The sequence below is a fragment of the Barbus barbus genome (assembly GCF_936440315.1).
Source record: "Barbus barbus genome assembly, chromosome: 36".
NCBI classification, from domain to species: Eukaryota; Metazoa; Chordata; class Actinopteri; order Cypriniformes; family Cyprinidae; genus Barbus; species Barbus barbus.
Window position 1 is genome coordinate 5053818 of NC_136714.1, and position 10623 is coordinate 5064440.

Sequence of the window (10623 nt, forward strand, 5' to 3'; positions counted from 1 at the left end):
GTCTAAATTATAAATCATGAATAATGTTAGGCAGAATTAAAAGTAATGAAGGTTCATTTGTTGTCATAAATTCAGTCATACCAACTGTGCATTCTGCAACAACAATGTTCATGAGATAATCCAATCCCTTGTTTTATGTAACCCACTGATGCTGAAAGGATCAGCTGTCACGTGACATTTGATACACTCTGTGTATGTTTTTTATCAGTATAATCTGACAAAAATGAGAAATAATCCAGAACCAGCATTAATAGCATTAGTTAACTAAAACTAAAGCCATTAAAAAATGCTATATGAAATAAAATAAAATATACATTATAAAAACATTATGTTTCATAGTTTTAACTTCAATAACTATAAAATGTGTAGACTTAAAAAAACAATATAAACGATACAAATAAACAACTAAAATTAAAATAAAACATAAAATACTAAAAAAAACGAATTAAGAATATTAAGAAAAACTATAGTAATACTTCAGTGATAAAATAGCACTGTCCAGAACACAAATAAATGATATTTTTCATTTTGTTTGTATTGTTCCAATCTACTTCATTGTAAGCAATAAAAGATCTAGCCTACTGTATTTATTTTTTCTTTCCTTTTTCCATTTAAGTTTTTACTGTACTTTTCCATTTCTGCACATGTTGTATGCAAGCTGATTAGGAGATAACTAAACTCAGTCAAATAAATGTCAAAAAAAATTAAAATATATATGTTTTTAAATAAAAAAAAGCTTTGAGTCCCCAAAACTGTATGTACAATCTTAAAAATAAAGAAGGAACTATTTAAGGTTCCCCAAAGAACCTTCCAATGAACCATTTTTTCCTTACTATGAAAAACATTTTAATGACATTTTAAAGAATCTTTTGTGCAAAGATCCAAAGATTCCATGGAGCCTATTTTTAAGAGTGAATATAAAAACAATATTTAGATATAACTATAAATGAACAGAAAGCATGACTATATAGTATTTAATGTTTAATAGTATTATTAAACATCTTGTATCAGGCCGGACAGCTCCTGATACAGTTTCGAGTGGGCGTGGCCTAACAACTCGCCAAGAAATCCGATTGGGTGACAGAAACGTGGGAGGCTGCGCAGTATCCGTCGATGCTGTCGGAGATTATCTTGTTTTTGTCGCCATATCTGTCAGACTGATAACGCGTCGGTAGAAGATGAATTCAATGTGAGACATAATGTAAAAGCTCTTGTCCTGTCCATATTCGAGCGATTATAACAGTAATGCACGTTAGTGGTGGCAGTGCTCTGTCACTCACTGCCACTGAAACTACAAGCGATAGCATGGATGAACAGTATATAAAATTCAACTAATATTTCACACAGACGACAAATGTGATGGGTGCCGATGCTAGCAAAAACAGCAAGGTTAGTTCTTTAAATTATTTTCTTGGTAAGAGTGGTGAGAAAAGTTGGAAGCATCGTGTACAGCCTGTGCTCTGGATGTCCTGTGGCATGTGTTACTTTCATGTTTGATCTGTACTTGTTAAGAGTTTAGCAACTAATTAATAATACAAGTATTAATTAATTAGTTAATAATGTTAACTAAATTAAGATTTAGTTAAAAGCTAAATCTTAATAGGGCATTTAAGTCATGTTTAATTGAAAAAACATAAGTATGTGATTATGTTATGATATATAAAATTGTGTATTATATTTATTTTCTATGCAACTAGAGGGAAGCTAATGAGATAGTGTTGTTACATTTAGTTTAAAATACATATTTATAGTTAATAAATACATAGTTATGTTTTCTGCAAGCACAATAATTACAAGAGCCAGTTTACATTTGTGTGTATTGGACTAAAAACAAAAGCCAAGGGAAAAGAGTGTCATTTAGTTTATTTAATATAAATATTATGGTGATTCCTTGACTATGGGCAGTTTGGACTTGATATTTCTTATTTAAACACATTTTAAATGTGCATTGGAATTTATGGGATATTGTATCTCAAACTGACTGTCCATATCTGTTTTTCATAAATTCATCAGTACCACTGCACACTGTTAATTTCACCTCAGCCAATTATGTTGCGGTAATAACATTATTCTTATAGGGAACAAAAATACGTCCAGTTGCCATGGACTGCATTATAACGCCTTTTAATCTCCTTAAAGTATGTTATTTATAACCCATTATTTTCCTCTTGTAGGTTTATTCAGTTTCTTATTATTATTTAAAATAAAAGAATAGGATCCACAGTTACAGAGACACCCATAACAAAAATAGGTCATTGCTGGAATATGAGTAACCATGTAATTATTATTTAATGACATTCATTCACAGCAGTATACAAGGTCGAAGGAGCAGTCACACATATCCAGATGGCAGGGATTTCTCTCTGCTTTGGGTATTTCTCTCCCAGCTGGTCTCTGCCGAATCAACCCATTACGAATCGGATCACATAGAATGATTTGTGCCAAGGAGCCATCCATTCCTGAGCACCTGGTCTCCTCTTTACCGGGCCCTGAGAAACTCCATATGGAATGGAGTCTACCAGGTTTTATCAACATGTTTCTGCCCGAATTCCCCCATCGCAATGTCCCAGGACATGAACATTTTCAGGTGAGAGATGCTAAGGACAAAAGATGAAAAAAAGCTTACTCGGTAGTCAGCATTTTCTTATTTACTTCTTATTTTATATATATATTTTTCTCATTATTTTATCATATTGTCCAACTTCTAGGTCCTGGGTTACATAGCAAAGGGATCTTTTGGTCCCATTTTAAAGGTTAAGGATAAGTCGAAGCATAAGATCTATGCAGTTAAGGTAAAACTTGTATACACCCACTCATTCTTTGTAATTTCATAATTTTACACATTTAAAATATGTTTCTATATATATGTATACTTCTTGTTTACTATCGTTCAAAGGTTTGGGGTCTGTAAAATTTCTCTTATGCTCCCCAAGGCTGCATTTATTTGATCAAAAATACAGTAAAACAGTAATAATGTGTCATAATATTACATTTTAAAATCACTTTTTTCTATTTTTATATTATTTTAAAATGTAATTTAATCTTGTGATGGCAAAGCTGAATATTCAGCATCATTACTTCAGTCTTCAGTGTCACATGATCTGATTTGATGCTCAAGAAACATGTTGTGCTACCTAATGTTTTTGTGGAAACCATGAAAAGAAATCTTTTGTAACATTATACGGTAACACTTTATTTTAAGGTCTCTTAACTAGTTGCTTATTAGCATGCATATTACCGGTACTAGAATATTAGCCATTTATTAGTAGTAATTAAGCACATATTAATGCCTTATTCTACATGACATTATTCTATATCCCTAATCCTACCCGATATCTAAACTTAACAACTACCTTACTAACTATTAATAAGCAGCAAATTAGGAATTTATTGAGGGAAAAGGCGTAGTTAATAGTGAATAAGTGTTCCCTATTCTAAAGTGTTACCCATTATACACGTCCTTATTGTCACTTTTGAACACATTTATGCATTCTTGCTGAAAAAAAAGGCTATTTCTTACAACTAAATCTTACTGACCCTAAACTTTGGGCTGGTCCTCTTTATGAGGAAGAATAAACTGCCTGTCATTGTAACACAGTAATGCTTATTTACCATTTGTGTTTTTTGTCTAATGTAGGTTATTCCAAAATCTGAGATTTTGCGCTTGGGAGTTTTGGAGCAGTCCAAGGAGGAAGTAATAGTCCAGGTGAGCCTCAATGTTCTATGATGTCCTCATTTTTATCAGGTCTAATGGTCTATGTCATCTTTTACAGCCACTGACTCCTAGCTTATGTCGTAAATACTATGGAAATTGAGATGGTTTGTGTTTTAGTATCAACAGGAAGAAAGTAAATGCAAATTCGCTAGGATGAATATAAGCAGGTGTCTTTCTCACCCTGGTACATGAAGAGGTCGAGTTCAAAACCTCAGAGGTTTATGAGTCACTGTACCTCTGCTCTTGTTGTCAACTGTTGCTTTGCAGCGTCAGGTCCACCACCCTTTTGTTCATGACCTGCAGGACTGCTGGCAGACCCAGCGGCACATCTACATTAGTGAGTGATTCAGAACGCACCCCTGCCCCAACTCTCCTCCTGCCTCTCCCACCACTAAATCAGTCTTCCCTCGCACCAGTTAAGTGGCATGTGGCCCTGACACAAAAAACCTCCCTGGAGCTCCTACAAACTATTATTCCACCTGAACTTTTTTTTTATTCTGTGAGGAGAACATATAACCCGAAATGATACATTGAAGTTTATTAAAGTCTCTTTTGCTCACAAAGGCTGTGTTTTTTCTCATCAAAAATACAGTAAAAACAGCAATGTTGTGAAATATTGCCATATATATATATATTTGGGCTTTTTACTCCTTTATTATTCAGACAGTCACAGGACAGTGGAGAGATGACAGGAAAGTATTGGATAGAGAGAGGAGGGCAGGATTGGCATAAGACTTCGAGAGGGGAATCGAACTCGGGTCGCCGTGAGCACAGTTGCACTGTACAGTATATGTCGGTGCACTAAGCACGAGGCTATCGGTGATTACATATTATTACACATTAATTCTAAAAAGCCACATTTATCTGAAATGGAAATCTTTTGTAAGTTTTTAATATTACTTTTGATCAATGTAATGTGTCTTTGCTGAATTAAAGCATTCATTTATTTTAAAAAGGACCCCAAACATTTGAACATTAGTTATTGATCTATGTTGAAAAGTTTACAGGTTTATATTTTAGAGTTGATATGCCTAATAATTATTAAATAGATGACATTAAAGATGAAGAGTACCAAACACTCCTCTCACCTGCCATTGTTTGGCCAAACAGATAATCCCACTTCATATTTACATTTAGCTGACGCTTTTATCCAAAGCGACTTACAATTGCTATATATGTCAGAGGTCGCACGCCTCTGGAGCAACTAGGGGTTAAGTGTCTTGCTCAGGGACACATTGGTGTCTCACAGTGGATTCGAACCCGGGTCTCTCACACCAAAGGCATGTGTCTTATCCACTGCGCCATCACCACCCCGTTCAATATTCATGCCATTGGTCAAGCAAATGCTGCTGTGTCGCAATGCTCAACAAATGCTTGGAAAAGAGAAAGTGTAAAACACTCCACCTTTAATTCAAAACATTTTAATCCAGGTGGCGCACTGTGTACAGAGTATAAGAGAGAGTTCCCAAAATCATGTTTTATAGCAGTGGTTCTGAACTCCAGTGCAGGAAACCCACTGCTCTGCACATTGAGATCATCAGATTGTTAGCAGACAACTTTATGAACTGAACTATGAACTGAGTGTGTCAGATAAGAGAAACGTACAAAATGTCCCTGCAGGACCAGTTGTAAACCACAGTTGTATTGAATATGAGTGCTATCCATGGTGCTGATTTCATGACGACCTATTATTTGCTAAACAACCATCTACAGTTGAAAATCAAATTAGTCCTAGTAAGTTGTTATATATCATTAGCATGTAAAATGACCCAAAGTCTTTTGAACTAGATGGGTTCATCTACACTTGTGTAGTTCAAAAATAACCAGAAAGCTTGAGTACGTGAAGCTTGAATGTTTAAAGACATGCAGCCTCAGATAGATGGATAGACAAATAGATGAAAATCAGTGTAGACAATGCCAAAAAGTCCACAGATTCCACAGGCCCACTTATTAGGACTCCACAATCTAAACCTCAAGTCCTTTCCCCCCCAGTGTTAGATTTCCCAGTGATCCTGACTGCATTTGTGAAAGTCAGTTTACTTCTTCCACTATGATGTTCACCCCTCGAATGCATTCTCCTAACTAAAGTTATGAAAACAATTATTTTATTATTAATTCTGTCATCATATACTCATCCTCAAGTAGTTCCAAACCTGTATGAATTTCTTTGTTCTGCCGAACACAAAGGAAGATATTTTGAAGAAAGTTTGTAACTAGTCTGTTTTGGGGCACCATTGACTTCCATAGGAAAATAAAAATACTATGGAAGTCAATGGTGCCCCAGAACTGTTCTGTTTCCCAGATTCTTCATAATATCTTCCTTTGTGTTCAGCAGAACAAAGACTTTCATACAACTTCTTGAGGGTGAGTAAATGATGACAGAATTTTCATTTTTGGGTGAACTATCCCTTTAAGATCTTATTTTATAACACAAAGTGTTCTGTACTTTATCCGGCCATGATGTTTTATCAGTCAGTGGTCTGAATGAGGGCATAACTGTTAGAAACAGATGGTCTTTTTATATATATTATGAATCTGGTCAAGTGACAGATGTTATATCTGCTCTTAACCTGTTTGAGTTGGATTTTTGTGTTTGTCTATATTTGGGATTTGCACATTCAGGTGCTGTTTATATGGTTCGCTTCTGTTTATTCCCTCTCTAGTGTGTGATTACTGCAGCGCAGGGGACTTGTACACATACTGGGTGATGATTGGTCAGTTTGGAGAGGATGTGTTAAAAGTGTTTGCTGCTGAATTAGGTTCTGCTCTAGGTAAGCAAATCTATGACAAGAAATACCTGCAAGATGCTTTTGAAACAAGTCTTTTATGTTCACCTAGGCTTCAATTATTTGATCAAAAAAGCTATGAAAACTGTAACATATTGTTACAATTTAAAATAATTGTTTTCTGTTTGAAAATGTTTGAAAATGTAATTTATTCCTGTGATACCAAGCTGAATTTTTAGCAGCCAGTCTTAATGTTGATTTGGTGATCAAGAAACAACTATTATTATCACTGTTGCTTAATATTTTTGTTGAAACCGTGATAACCGCTGAAACAGTTTTATTAAGGATCCTTTTAAACGGCAATTATTTGAAAAATAAATATTATGTAATATTGTAATAATGTCTTTTTTGTCTAATTTAATGCATTTAATGCGTCTAATTTAATGCATCATTTAAAAACCTTACTGACCCCAAACATTTGAACAGTGGTGTATACTATATACATTTTATATAATATATAATATAATATTTAATTTATATATAATATAACTATTTCAACATAAAACCACTTTAATTAAAAAAACAAAAAAACTCCATTGACATTTTATGCCAAGCAATTTTTTGCTCAAGTAGAATAGCTGTAAGTGCTTATAAAAATAATATTTTATCATATTTTATAGGGTTCCTTCATGATTGTGCAATCCTCCATCGTGATGTGAAGGTATTCTGTGTTTTGAATGTAATGATGTTTTAATTTAATGACCTTGAACTTGAACGTTAATTTTTAATGAATTGTAAAAATGCCTTACAAACCTTCTCTGTTATGTTTTTAACAGATGGAGAATGTCCTTCTAACAGATCAGGGTAAGGCGGTCTGTGTTCTGTAGTCCCGCCAGTAGAGGGCTTTAGGTGTCTGCTTTTTTTCTTGTAAACATGGAATGTTCCAGAACATCCAAGCCTCAGGCTTCCAGGCCAAAGAAGATAGCTAGAGTAACAAACATGATATCATAATAACAATTAAACAAATAATCCAATCCCCTAATTTCATATTGCGATATTTCAATTAATTCAATATTTCTTTGTTAAAATGTGAAAATGAATATATGACATCAAAGCTTATAAACCTTTCTATACTGTATGTTCATAATATAAAAATATGAATTATTAGTGTTACTATTTGAGGGTTTTTGATATTTTATTAAAGGCCATCTACGACTGGCTGACTTCGGTTTGTCCCGGCGTCTTGAGCGTGGAGGAAGGGCTTTCACTATTTGTGGGACAATCCAATACATGGGTAAATCTATAATAAAACAAGATATTAAAACAAATAAATGATTACTTTGACTTATGTGGAAAATATGTGGAATAATTTACATAAATAATCTCTTGAAAATGCAAAATAGCCATTAATGATATTTATGGCTGAGCTAATGAAAGGACGTTTATATGTCTAGCTATATGTGGAATGTAAACAGGAGTCTTAAGAAATCTGTCTCTTCAGCTCCTGAAGTCCTTAGCGGTGGTCCCTACAACTACGCGGCTGATTGGTGGTCTCTCGGCATCCTTCTTTTTGCATTGGCCACTGGAAAGGTAAGGACAAATGCACATACATGTATATTTGCACCAACATATTGTGTTTTCGGCCTATTGTCGGAAAAATAGACATGTTTGTGTGTTTCTGTTTGAATATAGATGTGTCTCTTCTGCCAAGTCATTCTGAATCCCCCTTCCTCTCCATCTTTGTCTCAGTTTCCTGTGTCTCCAGAGCCGGATCACTGTAGCATGCTGAGGAGGGTACGCAGCTTCCCTTATGAGATGCCAAACAACTTCTCTCCTCCTTTTGCTCTCCTGCTTACAGAGGTGAGACCTGGACCTGGTGTACGTACCAAAATGTTCAAATTTTATCAATCAAACGTATCTCAGTTGTTTCTCTGCAAACCCTAAAAATTAAAGACTTGCATGGGATCGTTTACATTTAGTAAGAGTATAGATTAAAAAAAATTTAAAAAGGGAAAGTAAATTATTCTGTTATCATTTATTCAAACTGTGCTAAGAATTGCTAACTGAAAATTAGCTTTCAGTTTTAAGTCTCATCAAATTCTCTGAATAAAAAGGAGCCAGGGATAGTTCACCCAAAAAAATCTGTTGTAATTTATTCACCGTTGTGTTCCTCCAAACCTTTCTTCTGTGATAAACTAGTTTGAAGGGAACCAAACAACACTAAAGCCCCTTGACTTCAATTGTATGGACAACAAATTCTGAGGCATGTCTGAAAATATCTTCAGTTATGTTCCACAGAAGATCATACAATTTTGGAATAATATGAGAGGGAGTAAATGATGATAGACTTTTCGTTGCGTAACAATTTTGGGGGAATTGTCCCTTTAAAATGTATAACTTCTGATGAGAGTTCATACTAAAAGCTGTGATTATTGATTGCTCTTTTTGATTGCTGGGATCTTGGCCATTCTGAGCAAAGTTTGAGACATTGAGATCCCTTCTCAATACTAATAACCTTTTATTTAATCATTTGAACCAATCTTTGCTCTCCTCAGCTTCTTTGTAAGACTCCAGCACGTCGCCTTCGGACACTGGAACGCTTCAAGCGGCAAACCTTTTTCCACGGCACACCGTTTGATTCACATCTGCTCCAAAAGACCCCCATGGAGCTGATCCTGGATCTGAAGAACCGGCCTGACCGCTCTGCCAAAGCCCGTCGAGGCCTGACCCTAGAGCCCTTCCCAAACTTTGACTATGACTTAACCTCACCGTGCACATCCACCGCTCCAGACCTTTCCCCGACTCTGGCCAACATGGAGAGGGTAGAAGCACTCATGCAAAGCCATGTACCTCAGGACGATGCTTCCCAACGAGAAGTGTTTGTATAACTTTTTAAGACAATTTTTGTCAGGAGTTTCAAAAATCACCTCAGAAGCACGTGGGGCAAGATGGAAACCTTAAAGGGATGGTCCAACCAAAAATTTTGTCATCATTCCAAACTTCTGTGGAACACAAAACGCAATATTTTAAAGAATGTTGGTTACCGCACAGCTGACTTCCATTGAATGTACAAAAAATACAATTGAAATCAGCAAAAACAGAAACTGTTTGGTTGCCAGCGTTCTTAAAAATAACTTCTCTAGTGTTCTGCAGAAGAAAGAAACTCATACAGGCTTGGAATAATATGAGGGTGAGTAAATGAGGACAGACTTTTCATTTTTAGGTGGACCTTTTAATAGGAGGTTATTCTTCTGTGAAGGAATTTGGTTGTTAAGTGTATTTCTTATTGAAACACTCTAATCCTTACGTTGAAATCCTTACCTTTTGTTGAGACATTTAGTGAAATGTGGTTCATAGTTCCTCATATCCTTTGACGTTATTTGACTATTTTGTCCTCATTAATATGCCATCACTGCATTTTCATTAAACAAACATACCATAAATTCAGTTCTTCCTAGTTTATAATGTTTTAAAAGCTTCACCCTCAGGGATATACTTTTATGCTAAAAGGATCAGAGTGAATACCTATACTTTTATATGACATTATATGCTCAGCACTGTGCATTTGTTTTTTCCATAATGCACTGTGGACTGATACTGTGGGAAAGGGACTGTGGTTATGTGTTAAACAAATTTTCCTATTGGCTTTACTGTTTATACTGTTATTTTAACTACTGCTGAGGGCTTGGTTGGATGCCCATGCATGCATGAATAACCTTGTCTGCCTGAGATAACAGTTCTTGTTTATGCCCAGAATGCCTGACACCAGTGATCCTTTATTAAATACTAAGCAAAGAAAAAAATGTATTTTTATGCAATATTGTAATCAAAGCTGTATGTGGTTATTTCTGAAGCCCCGCCCACCAACATCACAGTATTGCAGTGTCAGCTTCAGCTATTACTGAGCTATTGATCTCCCTCTACATCTCTCTAATATAAGAAGAGATATTTTAAACACTTTTCCATACTAAGCAAATAGAGCATTTTGTGTTTAAATAGAACCATTTATTATTTAGTTTTTTTGTATGTAGTAAACATTGCATATATAATTAATAGACAAATGTTTTGTAAGAAAAAAAAAATATTGTCGGGAAATGTTCACTTTCTTTCTGTTCTTTTATATTGTATATATAAAACGTATAATTCTATCACGTTTTGATTTCACAAAAGCCTACGTGCTCG

At 35.0% G+C, this 10623-nt stretch overlaps 1 protein-coding gene across 1 annotated transcript; it reads left to right on the top strand.

Moving 5' to 3' along the window:
- Window positions 1–1105: 1105 nt before the first annotated feature.
- Window positions 1106–10510, top strand: LOC306855819 (ribosomal protein S6 kinase-related protein-like). Its single transcript, XM_079394713.1, has 12 exons — window positions 1106–1389; window positions 2309–2587; window positions 2709–2792; window positions 3638–3706; window positions 3983–4052; window positions 6379–6486; window positions 7122–7162; window positions 7278–7305; window positions 7646–7735; window positions 7943–8031; window positions 8191–8301; window positions 8997–10510. The coding sequence occupies exons 1-12, from the start codon at window positions 1360–1362 to the stop codon at window positions 9327–9329; spliced, it is 1332 nt and encodes a 443-aa protein (XP_079250839.1). The 5' UTR covers window positions 1106–1359; the 3' UTR covers window positions 9330–10510.
- Window positions 10511–10623: the final 113 nt, after the last annotated feature.

Excerpts from the sequence above, each read along its gene's own strand:
- LOC306855819 (XM_079394713.1), top strand. The coding sequence starts at position 1,360 with ATGGGTGCCGATGCTAGCAAAAACAGCAAG. Across the intron at positions 3,707-3,982 it reads AGGAGGAAGTAATAGTCCAG|CGTCAGGTCCACCACCCTTT; the intron begins GTGAGCCTCAAT and ends GTTGCTTTGCAG. Across the intron at positions 8,302-8,996 it reads TTGCTCTCCTGCTTACAGAG|CTTCTTTGTAAGACTCCAGC; the intron begins GTGAGACCTGGA and ends TGCTCTCCTCAG.